The sequence below is a fragment of the Oreochromis niloticus genome, linkage group LG3 (genome assembly GCF_001858045.2).
Source record: "Oreochromis niloticus isolate F11D_XX linkage group LG3, O_niloticus_UMD_NMBU, whole genome shotgun sequence".
Classification (NCBI taxonomy): Eukaryota; Metazoa; Chordata; class Actinopteri; order Cichliformes; family Cichlidae; genus Oreochromis; species Oreochromis niloticus.
In genome coordinates, this window is record NC_031967.2 from 49693574 (window position 1) to 49713836 (window position 20263).

General features: G+C 42.3%; 1 protein-coding gene across 1 annotated transcript; it reads right to left on the reverse strand.

Annotated features, from left to right (window-relative positions):
* Window positions 1–1859: 1859 nt before the first annotated feature.
* Window positions 1860–7512, reverse strand: LOC109198415 (uncharacterized). Its single transcript, XM_019353853.2, has 4 exons — window positions 6209–7512; window positions 3013–3892; window positions 2155–2418; window positions 1860–1930 (listed from the first exon to the last, which is right to left on the reverse strand). The coding sequence occupies exons 1-4, from the start codon at window positions 6923–6925 to the stop codon at window positions 1860–1862; spliced, it is 1932 nt and encodes a 643-aa protein (XP_019209398.1). The 5' UTR covers window positions 6926–7512.
* Window positions 7513–20263: the final 12751 nt, after the last annotated feature.

Sequence of the window (20263 nt, forward strand, 5' to 3'; positions counted from 1 at the left end):
TGGAAAAGTTCAAGGGGGCTGAATACTTGTGCAAGCCACTGTATACATATGTGAATTGATTTCAAGCACAGTGCTCTTAAACTGCTCCACCAGTAACAGCTCTTGCACTAATCCAACCCTTATATACAGAACACCATTGATTAAAGTGCCTCCTCTTCTCTCTGTAAAAGTCAGTGCTGTTGTGATTAAATCGTTTTGTGTTACGTTGGAAACACTGGTTGTAGACATCCAAGTTCAAGTCCATAAAACTAAATCACCCAAACATGCTGCGACATGCCAGTGCTCTTTAAGTAAGAGTACATTAAGAGCTTATAATCATATGAGCTGTATATGGAACAATGCTGCTGTTAAATAAACGAGATTAATCCAAAACACACTTACTCAGAAACTGCTGGGTGATGTCTGTATTTGAAGCTTTAACACTGCAGTTTAACACTTTAACACAGCACCACTGCAATCCATTTCTATTATTTTTGATCTAGTCATAAGGTCTTGTATTTATATTTGTTTTGTACTTCTTCTGTGCTTTGCAGGGTGCAGAGAGAAAGAGTTGATGAAGCGTGAGTGAAAACAAGTAACACGGGTTACTTTAGATAGTTATAGTGTGCATGTCTATAAATTGTTATGTCTTGCGTATGTTCAATTAGATCAGTGGTTCCCAAGCGTTTTTTGCTAGGCCCCCCGCGTGCACAAACATATCTTCCAACCACATTGCGGTTTATTTCACACCTCAAACATTTAGTAAACAATTAAGCAATAAATAAAAGTAATAAAATAAACTACTAACTCCTTTACGCTACGTCCACACCTAGAAGAGTATTTATGAAAACGCAACTGTTTCTATGCGTTTGGGCCTTTCGTCCACGGCGTGTCGAACCACCGAAAACTTTTTTAAGACTGTGTGGACGAGGAATACAAAGTTCATCACGCAACGTCAAAGGTATGTGCCTTTTTTCACCTCATGCTGTGCCATGTTACTGTTTACATGAGATGAATTACAGAATGACAGAGAGACAAAATCAGCTCATAGCTTTGCCCTGCTAAGAAGCGTGTGTGCTTGTACAAAAGCCATTCAGCCTCGGGATTTACACTCTGCCCGACACAGATATGAAAACATGTTAGCAAAAAGGATTGACAAATGCATAATTTATTCTACAATTCATTACTTAAGCACAGAATTCTTAGTTGTCACGCATCTTTTTCGATGCGTGTGGCTCTTGTGGTCCTCCATACTTTAATATGCTGACACTGTACCTTGTTCCACTAAGGAGACTGTTTCTAGTGAAAAAAGACATTCCTGCAAAGCATGATGGGACAGAAATATTTGTGTGAACATGCTTAAGATGAGAAAAAAAAAAAAAAAAAAAAAAAAAAAAAAAAAAAACACCACCAAGTCAGGGTCTGTGAATGATTTCACTGAGCATAAAATAATCAATTTACTGTTGTTACGTCCCCTGGCTAGTCTAGGGGGTTGAAGGGACGAACATAAAGGTGGATAGTGAAGGAGGAGTCAAGATGGTAAGTGTAGAAGGTTTATTTAATTCTGGTGATGAGATTTGGGTTCAGACTGAGGTGTAACGTCAAGGAGAGCCAAGGCCAACATAACAAACAAAACATCCCTGATATAGAAATAAAAGAAACTTACCTAACTCCAAAGAAACAAAATATACAACCTATAACCATAACCTACCTAACAACACATAAACAGGAGAAAACAGGGTATCAAAGCAAAAGGCAGCTCTCCCCTACAGCAGTCTGAACATGAAAACAATGCTCATACAAGTTACAAAGGCATGCAAGCCTGCATAGGTATGGCAACCAAAATGGCCAGAGGGCACAGAAGCACAGCTCCACAGGCCTTAAATAGTGCTCTGCTGATTACCAATTAGCCAGACTCTGCGCAGCATCCAATCAGGACAGGAGGTGGAGCCTGGACAAAACAAAGGGTTAATAGGGAGAAGAGACATCCTCCTGGGGGATGTAACACCCCCACCCAGAAAAACAAACGTATAAGTTTGTTAACCTAACACCATCACATTCTTGAAAGGGCATCTGCCACAATATTCACACATCCTCTCTTATGCTTTATTTCAATGTTGTAGTTTTGTGAAATTAAAGCCCACCTCATCAGTCGTTGATTGTTGTTATACATACGAGAGAGGAACACAAGAGGATTGTGATCAGTGAAGACCTCTACAGGTTGGGAAGTAGATCCCACATACACATCAAAATGTTGAAGAGCCAGAAGCATGGCCAGAGTCTCCTTCTCAATTGTCGAGTACCGTCTTTGATGAGCATCGAACTTCTTGCCAAAGAAGCAGACAGGATGACTCACTCCTTGTCCATCATCTTGAAGAAGAACAGCTCCAGCCCCCACCTCACTGGCATCCACTTCAAGCTTGAATGGTTTAGAAAAGTCTGGAGCAACAAGAACAGGTGAACTCGACAGAAGACCTTTTGCACATTCAAAAGCATGGTGACACTCAGGACTCCAAATGAATGGTACCTTCGGGCTGCACAGGTTTGTCAGTGGGGTTACCACTTCAGAAAAATTCCTACAGAAACACCTGTAGTAACCAACCATCCCCAGAAATCTGCGTGTTGTTGGCACAGGAAAGTTGAGGATGGCATTAACCTTTGCACTGATAGGGCGAACCTTGCCCTGCCCAACTTCCTTTCCAAGGTGGGTCACTGTAGCCTTACCAAACTCGCATTTAGCCAAGTTGAGGGTCAAGGAAGCATCAGCTAAACGCTTGAACACAGTGGCTCAAGTGTCGACATGCCCTGACCAGTTGGAAGAATAGATGACCACATCATCAAGATAAACATTACAGTTTGCCACACCAGATAATACAGTTGACATTAACCTCTGGAAGGTAGCAGGAGCATTTCTCATTCCAAATGCCATGACTGTATATTGTAAAAAGTGATCAGGTGTTACGAAAGCTGAGATTTCTGATGCTCTTTCTGTCAAAGGAACTTGCCAATAACCTTTAAGAAGGTCAAGCTTACTCACATACGCAGCAGATCCGACACTATCAATACAGTCCTCAATACGGGGCAGTGGGAAGGAATCAGGCACTGTGACTGCATTTACCTTGCGGAAATCTGTGCAAAAGCGCGGTGTTCCATCTGATTTTGGTGTAACCAGGCATGGAGAGCTCCATGGACTATAGCTTGGAATAACCAATCCATGCTTCAGAAGGTAGTCTACTTCTTTGTTTATCATTTCTCTTTTTGCCATATTCACACGGTAAGCATGCTGCTTAATAGGCACTGCATTCCCCACATCGATGTCGTGCTCTATTACAGTAGTATGGGAAGGCATGTCCCCAAAGAGTTTTAAATGAATGTTGACAAGCCTTTCAATGTCCAACTGTTGCTCACGGGTCAAGTGAAAAAGATATGTAGACAACTGGGACAGTACCTCAGAATTAAGCATTCTGGCACTCTGGTAGCTGGCATCACAAAGTTTGAGCCCATCTTCATCTAAACTCGACCTCAGTCCTGAGGAAGAATTTAACAAGAGAGTTTCTGGAGATGAGATTTGCTCTGGCAGAGATGCCACAGACGTATCTGCAGGACCGCAGAGAGAATCAGCTCTAGAATGAAAAGATTTGAGCATATTAAGATGGCACAAGCGTGTTTTACGCTTCCTGTCCGGTGTTTTAATCACATAGTCAGTGTCATTTACTTTCTTATCCACCTGGTATGGTCCACAGAAGCGGGCAGACAATGCAGAGCTAGCAGTTGGTAGAAGAACCAAAACCTTGTCACCTGGATTGAAAGATCGAGGAACGGCTTTCTTATCATACCAACTCTTCATCTTCCCCTGAGCAGAGGAGAGGGCTTCTGCAGCTGCCAACCTGGCCTTATGGAGGCGCTCTCTGAACTGTGAAACATAATCCAGAACATTAGTTTTCACAACATGGTCTGTTGACAAGAACTGTTCTTTCAACAACTTCAAAGGTCCCCGAACAGAATGACCAAACACTAGTTCATTTGGGCTAAACCCAAGGGATTCTTGTTTAGCTTCACGCATGGCAAACACCATCAGGGGTACTCCCTCATCCCACTCTTTTCCAGTATCCAAGCAGTATTTCTGCAACGTTGCCTTGAGTGTCTGATGCCAGCACTCTAATGCTCCTTGAGACTCAGGATGGTATGCACTTGACACAACATGCTTAATCCCAAGAGTCTGCATGACCTGCTTGAAAAGTTTAGACAGAAAGTTAGTTCCTTGGTCTGTCTGGACTACTTTTGGTAGACCAAAAGTAGTGCAGAACTTTGTCAAAACTTTAATCACCAAAGGTGCAGTTATTCTTCTGAGTGGGACAGCTTCTGGAAAACAAGTCGAAGTACACAGTGCAGTCAGTAAAAACTGATTACCATTCTTTGTCTTGGGTAATGGACCAACACAGTCCACAATGACACGTTCAAAAGGTTCACCAAGTACTGGTATAGGATGAAGAGGAGCTATAGGAACTGTCTGGTTTGGCTTTCCTGCAATCTGACATGTTTGACAAGTGCGGCAAAACTCAACTACATCAGCCTTCAATCCTGGCCAAAAGAAATGGTTGAGTATCTTGTTGTACGTTTTTGTAACTCCCAAATGACCAGACAGGGGGTGCTCATGTGCAAGGGAGACTACATAGGGACGATACTCAAGAGGCACAACAATCTGATAAGTAGTGCTCCAGTCACAGTCATCAGAACAGCTTCCCTCTACATCTGCTGTTAAACTTGGGTGTGCAGTCCACTTGCGCATCAAGACCCCATCTTCCAAGAAATAGGAAGCCTTTTTATTTCCTGTTTCAGAAAGAGAAGTAAAGCATTTAGTCAATGAGGGATCAGACTTCTGAGCAGCAATAAGGCTTTCACGTGTGACTGGCAAGTCTAACTGTGAGAGATGGAGATCCTTCCACTTCTCGATAGTATCCTTTGAGCCACTTTTAAGATCAATCAAGGTTTGCCAATCATCTGTAGCCAGAGCCAACGAAGAGTCTGCCAAATCAATTTCTGCAGCTTTACGTCTTGTTTGAGCCCTGGTGAGAACACAAGCAGGAAAAACAGATGGAAAACATGTTGCTAGGTCGTTGCTCTTCAAGTTGGATGTTGGATCATGTGTTACTTCGGGAACAGATTGCACTTTCCCACCAGCAATATCATTCCCCAAAATGAACTGCACCCCTTTTATGGGAAGTGAGGGGCGTACTGCCACAGAGAAGATGCCATTAACCAACTTTGACTTGATGTGGACATAATGCAAAGGAGCGTCAACATAGCCCATTTCAACTCCTTGAATCAGAATGCTACCATGACAAGAAGAATGGTCACTCAAAGGTAATACATCAGATAAAATCACTGATCGTGACCCTCCCGTATCTCTGAGTATTCGAATGGGTTTTTCATCCTCAGGCTTCCCGGTCAATGACACAGTGCCATCTAAGAGGAAGGGTTTGAAGCAGGGATCAACTCCTTCACTTTGGTCCCCTCTCTTAGCATGAATGGTTTTAATTAACCCTACTCCTTTTGGTGACTGGTTCTTGCGCTTCAAAGCGGGACATTCAACAACAACATGACCAAGTTTATGACAATAGAAACATTCCCTTTCAGTCCTTGAAGCAAAAGTCCGTCGTGGGCTTGAAGGATCCTTTCGTGGGGGAGGTTCTCGGGTGGTAACTTCATGTTTCTGCACAAAAACAGTCTTATGAGTCAACACAAATTCATCAGCTATTACAGCTGCTTCTTTCAAAGTGGAAACCTTCTGTTCATTAAGGTGTACAACCATGCGTTCTGGCAGGCCATTTTTGAACTCTTCCAGCAGTATCAGTTCACGTAAGCAGTTGTAGTCGAGAACTTTACTTGCTGTTATCCATCTATCAAAAAGAGTCGCTTTTTCATGAGCAAACTCTACAAAAGTCTGATTTGCGGTTCTTTTGTGATTGCGAAAGCGTTGCCTATACGCTTCGGGAACAAGTTCATATGCAGCAAGGATAGCAGACTTCACTACATCATATTTCAAACTTTCTTCCAAAGACAAAGCAGAACAGACTTCTTGTGCTTTGCCTCCCAATTTGCACTGAAGAAGCAATGGCCAAACTTCTCTCGGCCAGTGCAACGAGGCAGCAACACGTTCAAACACATTGAAATATGTATCAACTTCTGATTCACGAAAAGGAGGTACCAACACAATGTTTTTACTCACATTAAAACCACCTGTGTTTACAGGGGAGGAGGTTGTTTCACCAACAGCAGATGAATTTGCAGAACTAGGTTGAGTGGTAGTACTTCTTGAAGTCTGTGCCTGTAACTCCAACTGATGCAGTCTGACCTCCCTTTCAGTCTGCAACTCCAGCTCCAACCTTTTCAGCTTTAACACCTTTTCTGTCTCTGCTTCCAACTCCAACCTGCGAAGTTCCAACTCTGCCTGACGAGCTTGGGCTTTATCCTGAGCCTCCAACTGTAATTTAGCCAAACGTACCTTGAGTAATACTTCTTGTCTTGAACGAGGAGAAGATGGAGTAGCAAAAGAAGGTGAGCCATTAGTGCCCAAATTTTCCACTGTTTGTTGCTCCACAGCAGCAGGGTTTTGCCCTTCTTCCTTTAACACAGCAGGCTTCACTCCTTCATTAGGGGTCCTGTCAAGAGGAACTGGCAAACGAGGTGATTTAGAAACAGGAAGCAGGCCTTCTTCCACAAGCTTGTTTGAAACAGCAGTTTTCAAGTCCTCTTTCACCAATTGCCTTGATACATTTAACTCAAAGTGTGCTGCTATAGCAAACAAATCATGTTTTCTACACACATGTAACTCCTCCCAAGAAGGACTACTCAAAAACGCACTCAAATTGAAAACACCAGTTGCCATACTAACTACCTCTGCCAAACACACCAGCAGAAACAAACAACTCCAAACCTTCACCATCTAAAAAATGGATTAAACAGGATAATATCCCGGATGAGCGCCCAATTTATGTTACGTCCCCTGGCTAGTCTAGGGGGTTGAAGGGACGAACATAAAGGTGGATAGTGAAGGAGGAGTCAAGATGGTAAGTGTAGAAGGTTTATTTAATTCTGGTGATGAGATTTGGGTTCAGACTGAGGTGTAACGTCAGGGAGAGCCAAGGCCAACATAACAAACAAAACATCCCTGATATAGAAATAAAAGAAACTTACCTAACTCCAAAGAAACAAAATATACAACCTATAACCATAACCTACCTAACAACACATAAACAGGAGAAAACAGGGTATCAAAGCAAAAGGCAGCTCTCCCCTACAGCAGTCTGAACATGAAAACAATGCTCATACAAGTTACAAAGGCATGCAAGCCTGCATAGGTATGGCAACCAAAATGGCCAGAGGGCACAGAAGCACAGCTCCACAGGCCTTAAATAGTGCTCTGCTGATTACCAATTAGCCAGACTCTGCGCAGCATCCAATCAGGACAGGAGGTGGAGCCTGGACAAAACAAAGGGTTAATAGGGAGAAGAGACATCCTCCTGGGGGATGTAACAACTGTTCTGAAATAGAAAATGGTAAGATTTTAGATGATGTTATATTTAAATGAATTGCACTTACTTCAAACTTAATCCTTTATTATAAATATTTTATAATAAAATAAATCCAGTTTGTGCTACAAGAATTTTATTGTCCATTCATGAACAAAGTGGCTTTAACTCAAAATATGTGTTTGAGGAAGAAATAAAACAACAACAACATACTGTTCACTTGATGACCACAGATCATCACATAATGACGAAGCTTCTGGTATGTTGCCTTCTAGTGTTTACTGCTGACATTGCTGCAGATGATTAGCAGAGTTAACTAAGTGGGTGTCCAAATTCATAGGCTGCATCCTCCTGAGGACCCAGCCTTTGCGGTCTATGTCTGCCGGGACCTCCGAAGTAGTGGTGTTTTGGTTGCGAACGAAATGGCTCTTAGAGCCAGATCTTTGAAGTGAACGACGCGAGCCATGGTTTGTTTTTTTTCTTTCTCTCACCCTCTCTCTCGCACTTTTTTTCCGCTTCACTCCGCATGTGAGCCTTGTGCTTCTCGCTGGGGTGAGGGGCGGTAGTTACAGTCAGTAGCACAGGAACAGAGTGGGAGGGAGAGACAGAGAAAGAGCCAGGGACAACAATGTCACATTAGAAAGGTATAGTAATCATCCACAACTATTTTCAGTTGCGGATGATAAAGGATTCAGAAAGTTTATTCATGCAGGCCTATATGACAGAGAATATGCATCTTCTTTTTGTTTTCATATTTTAATTTAGATTTAATTGTGTTGTGGTTTGCAGTGTTTTGTATTGTTTCACTTTCAATTTGTTTAAAAGGAAAAAGCTGAACATTTAAATAGTTAAAAGTTGAAATGTGAATAGTTGGTTTTTGTATTGCTGTCTTCAGTCTCAGCTGACTGCAGGTTTCCCCAACCCGTTAAATGCTTCTTCCACTGAAAATGCTACAGCCAGATAAACAGGAACAAACGCTTGTTATTTTCTTACCTGGATGATTGAGAATGCATCAAGTTGCAATGCTGATTACTTCCCCCCAAAAGTAATCCAGTTACTTTACTGATTACTTATTTTCAAAAGTAATTAATTACTTAGTTACTTAGTTACTTTTTAAAAACACGATTTACAACCTGAATAGGTGATAAAGCGATAGATCTTTCAGCCCAATTCTACTTTTTCTGCATAATCCATCATACAAAATGTAATCAAATGGAAAAGTCTCTTTTTAAAACTTTAAACTTTATGCATGAAGCAAAAACTTAATTATATGCAACATTCTCTGACTGGAAGAAATTTGTTTAACATTTAAACCTATTTTCTGCACATTCCAGCACATAAAATAAAATAATTTTTTTTGTGTTTACACTCACTCTTTCAAATAGATGCAAGTAAAACACAGCAGAAAATAAATAAAATCAAAGACTCAGCGGTTCTGTTGCTCTATTTTCAACTATAAAGCAGGAGTGGGGAAGGCGGAGGTTTATGGCATTATTTCAGTGCCACTATTCTGAGCGCACGTAAAAAAAAATTGCAGGTGCAAGTGTTGCATTTTGAGGAGAAATTTATTTTGAGCGTACAAAAGCTGAATTTGAGTGAACAAAATTCATTGCTGCGTGCAAAAAATGTATTTCAGTGTTTGAGCTTATTCAATTCAATTCAATTCAATTCAATTTCTTTATTGTCCCACAATAAAGAAATCCATATACACACACAATAGCAGCCCCTCTCGCTCAGTTTTTTCATTGCGAGCAAGCGCTTGCTCGCAATGTGTTGCTTGCGCTCACAACATTCTCTGCTGCGTGCGCTCAACTCTCTGTACACCGTTATAAGTGAGACCATCAGTAATTAACTTTTTTTCTTGTTTATTTTGTCTTTTTCATAAACAGGTGCTGAAAAATCTACTGCCTCCTTCCAGTCTCCCTCTTCTGCACAAACAGGTCAGGAAGGCCAACATTTGTTTAAAAATAAAAACCATGTACTTCAAATCTACAAGATCACAGAAATCCGAAACACAGCACTTTAGTAGATCATATACCCTAGGACATGCCCCTGTTATGGTAATGTTTTTGGCATTAATTTAGGCATTCAAATTCTCTGAATTTTAGTCTTGTTTTAGTTGACTTAATATAAGGAGATGATAACAGACGTTTGATGAAAACTTGTTGACTAAAACATAATGTTGATTAATTTAGTCAATAATTTTTTTTTTGTTTTAGTCAACTAAATGTTAAATCTTAAAGGACTTTAGGACACTAAAATTGATTCAGTTGACTGAAATATAAAGTATAAATGTTTGTAGTTTTATTTATGGGTGAGAGTTTCTCCAGACAACTTATTTTCCCTGATATAAAATCTAAAATGTGTCTGTATATCTACTCTTAATATTTTGTCACATTTTTACGAGAAAGAGGGAGCACAACGCTAGTTTTACCTCCCACTTCACTGTCTGGTTCCTCAGTCTGACCTTACTGCGCAAGCCAGATTGGTCAATTAAATTAAGAGTAATTGTTATAACGCAACATGCTGTTGTCAAGTTGCTATACACCAATACAACTGTCATAGCGCAAATTTTAATAATATGTATGCATTAAGTCCATAGCAACTACATAAATTGCAAAAAAGTGCAATAAACTACAGAAAAATTGAAAATCGTTTTTTCGGTTCTTTGTTACGGCCCCTGGCCTCATGTGGCCCCGCCTTCCCAATGGAAATCAAAGCATTCCAGGACTCACAGGTGATTGGCTGGCCAGGGACCTATGCCTGCCCAGCTTCTTTTTTCTTTTTTTTTTGCCTGTCCCGTTTGGCTCTTTTGCCATCAGAATTATTGTCTAAAGGCGAAGAAAGATGCCCAACGGATTTACTTTACCAAATGGACCATCCCAGCCTTGCCGTAATGGTCCATTTGATTCACCTTTTATTGTTTATTTTATTTTCATTTGCTGAATACGGGACAGACTTGACTGGGGGAAAGAAAGGGGAGAAAGAAAGAGGGAAAGAAAAACAGCGGGGAAGAGGGACGGGGAAAAAGGGCAAAAAACAAAAACCAACAGAATAAGCAGACAAAAAAATACATATATCGATCACCTGGATCACCTGTTGAGAAAGAAAAAAGAAAACAAGCAGAAGAAAACGAGAGTAATAGAATAAACAACATCACAATGATATATGGGAATATAACAGTAAATACTAAATATTAAACATTATTGTGCAGCACGTGAGATCGACAGCGCACAGTGTGCTTTGATGTAGGAGCCAAAAAGGGTGTAGTTTGTGTGTGTGAGCACCCGTGTGTACACCTGTGAGCATGAGCGCGCTTGTTTTTAAAAGGTTCCTTCATTTAATGATCTGCTAGAGGGTGTGGGGGGGGCACAGCCCCATCCACCAGGGCATGAAGCACGTATGGAGGAGATCAAGGCTCCAGACATCCAGAGGCCCCCAGAACACAAGAGACCAAGGAAGACCAACAGAGGGGCAGCCGCGCCACTATCCCAGAAAGAGCTGAGGAGAGTCCCAGATGAGGGGTCACTCAGCAGCCGCGGAGCAGAAGCCAAGGGGGTTGCAGTGACGTGCCCGTGAGCTCCGCCGGCAGCCAGCTGTGCCTGAGTGACCGAGCCCCAGGCCGAGAGGCCGAGGGCACCCCATCCCCGAAGTGGCCGGAGCGAGCCCCAGGCTCCAGGCCCCGATAAGCAGCCACCAAGGAGTGAGCCGGTGTGTGCCTGGGCGCCCATCCCCGGACACAAAGAACCACCAACACGCCGATGTCTGAGGGCGTCCGCCACCGGCAGGGAAGTGGTGGGGGGAGATAGGCCTCCATACCTTGGAGGGCCTGATATGTCCCCAGAGAGGTGGCGTCTGACACCCAACCTGACATATAGACACAGACATACAGGCACACACAGATACAAACATCCATTCCCACCCTCATGCTCTCATAAGCAATTACTCCACACTCAACCAAGGTAGAGACAGACATAAAGAGACGCTGTACACACAATCACACTCTCCAAGCCTACTCTAAGAACCGGGTCTAGGTACCCTTGCCCCTGGAGGGGGAAACTGCACCCAGACCCAGGTGGTGTTACCCTTTTCCCTGCGGTGGGGAGATGCAGACCGCCCCGACTCCGCAGCAGCAGGGAGGCCCCACATTCCAGACCCCAGTCGGACGGCCAACTCCTCCTCCTAGCCCCCCCGCTCCAGCAGGCCGCAGAGAACGGGGGTGTGTGAAGACTCCAAACCTCCCTCCACCCGCTCATATGTAGTGTTGATGCATGTGTGTTCTAAGGTGCATTTAAAACCCAGGAGGGCATGGAGCTACCTGCCAGAGAGCAGCAGGTAAGCGCATAGCCCCTCCTGCTAGCCCTCAATGTCTACGTGTATTTAAAATTGAGAGGTGGGCAACGACGCCAGGGGTGAGGTGTACACCCTGATGGTAATTTGGATTCCGTGTAGCGTGCCCACCCCCAAGATCCAATATGTATGTGTAATGAGAGTGTGAGTAATGTGAATGCCTAAGTTGTGAGATAAAATTGAGGCACAGGCAGCCAGAAGGGGACAGAGAGGGGGATGCCTCCTCTGCACCCTGGTGACACACCCCTACCCCAAGGCCCTGCATGTGTGGGTGATTGTGGTGGAGCGGGAAGAGGGAGGCAGCTGGAGATGGGGAGGGAAGGAAGGGAGGGGCAAGTGACCCCTCCCTGGGGCCAGCTCCCCCGCTGACCCCAGTAGGCACCCCATACTCTGCAACCCGCCAGGGAAAGGGGGCCCAGGCCCATCCGGACCGGGGCCCAGTGCAGCAGCGCTGCCCGGCCCCACAGAACCCGGGACAGTCCACCCGACCCCACCACAGAGAAAACTGCACCCACCCCATCATCCAGTCATCTTCCAGACTACACAAGACAATAGACGCCCAGGCTGAGATCTTCCTCCACCTCTCCTGTATCTCCCCCTCCTGCAGAGAGAGTTCCTGAAGAGAGGAAAGCTCCTGCAAGATGTGACAACCTCCCCCACCAGTTGAAGAGCCCCCCAGGTGGCTCAATGCACTGGCGGCACCCTGCGCCAGGGCTGGGCCCCCATGCACCCACCCGCCCACAACCCCGGCAACACACCAACCAGGACCCAAACCCAGAAGCACCCCAGAACCTCACGCCCGTTCTGGACCCACCCAGGGGCAGCCAGGCTACCAGGTCAGTAACCCACGTCCGTCAGCACAGACCCTCCCCTAGCCCCACTGCACGCAGCCACGAGGAAACCATCACCTAAGAGCCAACAGAGCTCCTAATTGGCTATGACCGCTACCCCGGGTTGAGGCCCCCAAGGAAGATGCTCCTGGGGAATCCCCCGACACCCTAAGCCTGCCCAGCTTCATGCAGATCAGAGTGTGCCAGACCACATACACCATTGGCTGCTGCAGGAGCCTTGAACACAACGGACCAATGATGCGGCTGCCTGCATTTACCTGGGAGTAGGGATGGGTATCGTTCAGGTTTTATCCGATACCGGTGCCAAACCGGTACTTTTGAAACGGTGCCGGTGCTTAACCTTTTAAAGCCGGTCAGAGCGGACACGCTCCGTTTTGCGTAACTATTTTTAAATCCCGGTAGCACTGCAACCACCTAAGCTAGCGCAATAATTTTTTTGGCATATGAAACCGGAGGAGTTATACTTACATCTTATGCCATCAGCTTGTCCTAGGTCACGGTTTCCTTCCACATATAGCTTTGCAAAAACTGCATAAAAAGCACTTGCAGCAACAAAAACATAATATTCCAGAAACACGCTTTGCCGATCCGATCAGCTGTTTGTAACACTTCCTATGTCCATCAGAGCGAACTGTCACATGTCCGCGATGACCTGCCCGAAACCGGAAGTGGCGTCATTTTGCGGAAATGTAGTTTTTTACCATGAGGGCCTCATGAGCCTATACTGGTGTTTTTAAAAGTTATGTTTGACTTTATGACTTTCTGTGTTGTTTCTGGGATGCTTAGGACTCATATTGCACTGCTGGAAATAGTTTTTTTTTATGCATATGCTGCTTTTTTGCAAATTTGCATTATAATATTTATTTTCGTTTTTCCTGCAGTATATAAAAATTGGTGTATTTCAAAAATAAAACTAACAAGACACTTAAAATAAATTTCCTGTGGTGGGAAACTATTTTGTGCAACTTTTTTGTATTTACAGTTTTGAGGGATAAGCCCCTTAAATTTCTCTAACTAGAAATATATGTTAAAAAAAAAAAAAGATTTTCAATTTTTTTGTAGTTTATTGCACTTTTTTGCAATTTATGTAATGACTGTGCACTTAATGCATACATATTATTAAAATTTGGGCTATAATGGTTGTATTCATGTATAGCAACTTGAAATACTCCCAAAAATGCCACTACAGCATGTAAAAATATAATATAAGCTCTGGCGGACTTGGTTTTATGGTAGGTCTTAAAGGGTTAAACGGTGCTCAAACCGGTGCTTAAAGAATGGAGAACACAAACTTTGTCCAAAAACCTCTCATGTTTAACTGTTTTCCACTTTTTCTTTGGTCATTTTAGCCTTTTTGGCCAGGGTGAAGGGAGTATCTGCCATCAAACAAGAAGACAGCCGCATACGACGGTGTTTGCTAGTTCACCTTACATGCATTAATGTAATAACGTGGTTAGCCTACTCAACGTAAATTACACACGAACAACATGAAGCTACTCACGCAGAGAAGAACGGCTGCTGCTGCCATCATCATCCGTCATCATTTCTGCTACGCTGACAGGGCTAGGGGCCAGGACTCTCCTCTTCGGGTTTTGGGGGATGTTGCTAACTCCGGGTCCGATAACAGGCACCACACCCGCAGTAGATGTGCACGGTGTGAGGTCTGGCAGCAAGCTATCAAACACGGCGCATTTCTCAGCTTTTAAAAAAAAACGCTATGCGTCGCCAGGTGTTTCATCAGATTTGAGGTGTTACCTCCTTTGACAGTATCACAGTATCAGCTTAAAGCACTTGTTGCAGGCTGCTGAGTTTGCATCTTTTGCTGAGAAGGTACAGCCAGACTTTTGATCGCTTCGCCTTGGGCATTTTTAATCTGTAGCTCTGCTCTAAAAGAACGTACGTACCTGGCCCCGCCTACTATCCTCGGAAACGTAAAATGAGGAGTCTTCATTTGTAAGGGACTTGTTGATTTGAATAGATTATGAAGACTGTCCCTCCTGCCTTTGCCTTGGCCTTGCTGCTATTTGCAACCTTTGTGTTGAGTATGAGATGTGTGTGAGATGTTTAGATGATTAGTGTTCTACTGGTGTTCTACTGGTGTTATTAGTGTTATGTGAATATATTAGTTGTATATATTAGTGAGTTGTTTCACTAACGGTTTTCAGTTGTGTTAATAAACCTTATGTTTTTCTTTTTATCTAACCCTCCTGTCTCTGGGCTCATTTTACATCCATGTTACATCCCCTGTCCCCTAGCAGAGCCGGGTCGTAACATTTTTAACATATATTTCTACTTAGAGAAGTTTAAGAGGTTTATCCCTCAAAACTTTTAAATACAAAAGTTGCAAAAAATAATTTACATGATTCAGAAGGCATTGTGGGCATTGAAGTCATTCTGGGCTCAACCAATCAGAGCCAGCGGATTTTGTTACGGGGGCATTTTGCAGTAACACGGGCAGAAATATTGCCGTTAAGTGCCTTCGTAACCTGAATTTTTCGTTAAATGGGGTTCCACTGTATAGGCTTATAAGGCCTACAAGTAAAAAACTACATTTTCCGCGAAAATGACGGCAGGTAATGGTGGACATGTGATAGTTCGCACTGATGTCTATTTAAATGTAGCAAGGGTTATGAACAGCTGATCGGATCGGCAAAGCGTGTTTCTGGAATATTATGTTTTTGTTCCTGCAAGCGCTTTTTATGCAATTTTTGCAAAGCTATATGTGGAAGGAAACCATGACCTAGGACTTGCTCCTGGCATAAGATGTAAGTACAACTCCTCCGGTTTTATATGCAAAGAAAATTATTGCGCTACCTTACATGGTTCCAGTTCTACAGGGATTTAAAAATAGTTACGCAAAACTGGCTTTAAAGGGTTTAAACTATTCAGTAAAGTCAAAGGAGATGAGTCAGGTTTTTTTTAGGTCAGACTGTGTCTTCAGAAGTAAGAAGAGGATATGATTAAGATGCCGAGAGGTGATGCTCATCTCTTTATGCTTGGCTTCATAATTATTTATAGTAAGCTTATAATTGATAACCAAATAATCAATATATGGATAAAATTGAGCCTTCACTTTATCACTTCAATCCACAAACCAGACAATTAAACATGACTTCGTGATAGGGCTGCCACAAACGATTATTTTGAGAGTCGACTAGTCACCGATTATTTTTGCGATTAGTCAACTAATCAGATCATGCATCCTGTGGACGTAAAACATACAGCTTATTGCACCCGCATGCATGTGCTCTTATGTAACTATCATTAGCTTACAGCTTTAAGTGTTTAAGGTATGTGCTAACTAAAAATAAAGACAAGATGATATTTTATTAAATTTTAATGAAATCTGCAGATTGTTTCGGTGAAGTTTAATAAACTCAGCCGTCTGCTCCTTGCTATCTAAAATATAACAGGACACCGGAGTATATTCTCAGGCATCTCACACTTCTGATAATCAGATGTCTGATTATCAGGCATCCTTGTACATGCAGTGCTGCCAACTTCTGTTTCAGTCCGTTATTACACTCTTAAATCCTACTACTTATTCCTGCGTCTTTTGGGATCTTACAAAGCTTCAAACGACGCGTCGACTATGAAATTAGTCGTCGACGATTTTGATAGTCGACGTAATCGTGGCAGCCCTACTTCATGACTTCAAGTCTTCTTTTAAAGTTATAACGCTTCATGACGTTTCATGATGGATTGCAATATGGATTGTAAGAAAGTAATAATTTATCAAGCATATTTAAGTCATAGCAGAAAATGTAAGCGACTGTAATTAACTCTTGAAAAATTGACTTTTCTGAAATTTGTGTTTTTTTATTGTAAAAAACAGCTTTTCTACTTCTACCATGTGTGTGCCAGTATGCTACTGTCACGGCAGTGGAACGGACTCAGGCACAGACTGAGAAAGCACGGTTCAACAACTCTTTTAACCACACTGGTGTGCTATATACACATGAAGGGGGCGGGGACACCAGGGTCCCGGGGATCAACAGGCTGGGGAAACACACTTCTTCGCACTCGCTCCGCTCCTCGTCCAAACAGTCTCCACACAAGCAGCTCACTCTCACTCATGGGGTCCAGGGGTCACAAAGGGGCTGATCCAGGTAAACCTATATACACAGACGAGCAATGAACAACAGAATCGCAAAGAAGCCAGGCAATACTAACGAGAGTTACTCAATATTCCAGCAACGAGTAGCTCAGAGCCCCTGCCTTAAGAAGAGCCAGAGATCAACTGCAAATCACCCGTGATCAGCTGCAGGTGCGTGGGCCAAGGGCGGGAGTCCAATCTGAGCTCTGCCCAGGCAGACAGGTAGGAGAGAGAGAGAGAGAACACAAGGCGAGGAGAGCAGAGAGAGAGCGAAACAACAAACACTTGCAGCCACACTGGGCTGGCCGGGGAGGCACAGGGACCATGACAGCTACAAATAAACAGTGTTGGGGAGTAACGGAATGGGCTATCCCCACTCTATCACCTCTCTAATTTTTGCCTACCTCTGTAGCTTCTTTTGCCTATACAACTGCATGTGGTAACATGCCTTGGCTCACTACTCCACCTATCAAAACCTACCTGATTTTTCCACTGTTAAGAGTTTTTTTTAATGTTATTATCAAAGCATTTTGGAGTAATCTCACCCTCAAATTAAAATTAAAAAAGGTAATGAGTAATACAATTGACTGTAGCAGCCAGATCCTACATGAGAATCTAACATTTGAATTGTAATAAAGTCCTTTAATTTTAATGAAAAGTTAAAGGAAAAAAAGCATCTGGACTTCTTTAACCACCTAAGACCCAAACTCTTCCACGGCATGCATTTTTAATTTCTCTTTGATATTTGGTCACATTGGGGCCCGATCACTGTAAAAAAGAAGAATTACCAGATATTTTTTTTACCTTATTTTTGTTTTTAAGAAAAAGAGCCACGTATTAGGATACTTATTTAAAATTTTGATAGAACAGTAGCAGTATAATGTCCTCAGAAGTGGATATCAGACCCTTGCAGAGCAAAATTCTGTATTTTGGTCTAAATAACCCAAAATCTGATGTCCCCATATGTGGACACCAGGTCCTAGGAGGTTAAAGAAGTCCAGATGCCTTTTTCCTTTAATTTTTCTTTTTTCTTCCAAGCTCCTTAGACTAAAATGACCCTTGATGACTGATTGAAAGACAATTCTGTTTCATCTTTATGAGTACTAAATGATGCATATTTTATTGTTTTGATGCATATTTGGAGAGATTTGTATATACATGCCTACATCTGTTTGCCATGTATAGCAAATGCATAATTCTTTATTTTCATTGAGTATATTCCTTTTTTGTAGTTTCACAAGTTCTGGGAAAGCACTGCAAGATATACATTGGTGAAGACAAACAAGTAAACAGCCCTCAACTTTATTTCACGTCTGACTCATCATTCAACACTTTCAGTGCCTACTGCATATGTTTAGCTATCTGTCACTTTGTGTACCAGAACCACGCATGCAGGGGACAGAATAAACTGTTTTATGAAACTTTAAGCCAAATATCACACAACTATGTGAACCTGAAAGACAGTATGTAATATGTGCCTTAGTTTGTTGAAAATAAGTTAAGAAAATAATCACTGTTTGAAAATAATTAATTCAACCTTCAAATGTGGATATTATAATTATTATTTAGACATGAGTTCTGTTTTCCAAGGTTAAAAAGTATATAAGTGCCAGCTACAAGGAGAGATAGAGAGGTATATCAAGAGCCTCACCATACATCCCCTATTGAGGCCCTGCATACCAGCATAAAGGCATAGCTGAGTTTCACGATATCAAGTTTGAGCTGTCTCTGAAGATACGTACTACCTTGATGTACTGACAATGTACCTGGCTCCACTAAAGCAAAACCCTCAGGGGACTTTTTTAAGACTGCTTATACTAAAAACAAACATTCCTACAAGGCATGATGGGATAGAAACATTTGTGTGCACATGCTTAAAACAAAAGGTGAACAAGTCAGAGTCTGTGAATTATTTCAGTGAGCATAAAATAAAAAGTTGTATTTAAGAATGTTGTAGTTACTTCAAACTTAATGTTTGATTATAAATGTTTTATTAACAGGAGTGCAACTCTGCTTTGTTCTGGATTTGCACCTATAATAAAATAAATCCAGTTTGTGCTAGAACAATTGTATTATCCATTCATAAACAAAGTGGCTTTAACTCAAAATATGTGTTTGAGTCGGTAATTAACAAATAAAAATTCCAGTTCAGTTGATGACCACAGGGCATCACATAGTGACAAGGCTTCTGCTATGCTTCCACCTAGTGTTTACTGCTGACATTGCTGCAGGTGATGAGAAGCATGAACAAATTGTTTAGTGCAACAGGAAAATGCCACAACTGCAGACTTCTTCTTAAAACTCCACCGTCTGTGGGTGTCTGACTGAGCAAGTTTGTACATACATATGTAGCTGTTGGTAAAGTTACTCTGCAAATCTGGCAAAACTTAGGATTTACTGTTATTCATCAGAATGATCAGAATTACAACTTTGAACTTTTTAATTGTTATTGAACAATTAATTACACAGCAAAATTAGGTAGCACCACAGAGGTGCAAAAGTAAACAAAACAATATACAAAAAAGGAAGAACAATTTAAGAACACCATATAATTTTTCAGTTACAGGAACAAGGGCATGTGTACATATAATAAATAATAAATAAGGCTGGAAGGGCTATGGTCACTGAGGATAGGGATGGAAGTTGCACATCTGCCAAAATATTGCACAGGAATTGGCAGCAACATAATCAATAGCAGTGAGAGAATGATTGTATGGGCTCACTCTCTTAATTTGCATTACACTGAAACTGTTGCTTAACAAAATCTCAAGTTGGCCAATAAATACTGGTATATACTCACTCAACTGGCCTACCTTCCTGCTTAAATGGATGTTAAAGTAAACAAAGGTGATGCATCAGTCCACAGGAAGAAAACAGAGAACAGAGGCCAAACCTTGAGTTGCCAGCTAAAGCATAATTGTGTCTTTTTTTGTGGCTTCTCTAAGATATCAAAGTCTACTAGAGTGCTGTGTCTTGTTAATGAGAAGACATGTTTCTAGAGGGTGTTCATCAGGTCAAACCCACTGGGGCCTAAACAGGGGACTTGGTGTGTGCCACCAGGAGTTATCAGGATCATTTGGGTTCTTTGCATTATGCAGTGGGGCTTCAGTGCATTAAGTGTTTTCCACAGTGGATTTCTGCAGTGCTTGAAGGGTAACACCTTCGATTCTTTGTTGTGTTTCATCAAGCAGTTTTGTACGGAGCCCCTCTGATGACATGGTCCAAAAAATAAATAAATTGTGGCCACAAAATACTATTTCGAGGGCACGAAATAGGTATAACGTGCGCACATCATATTGATACAATTCCTGGACAGCTGCGTAGAGACACAAGCATAAGAGTAGGCTAAACCTAAACACCATAGACAGAGACAGTATCATTGAGTTTTATTTTAGGCTGGAAAGGAGCTACAAATGCATTTTGAAATGTCTGGTAATGGAAGGAACCGTTCTTAC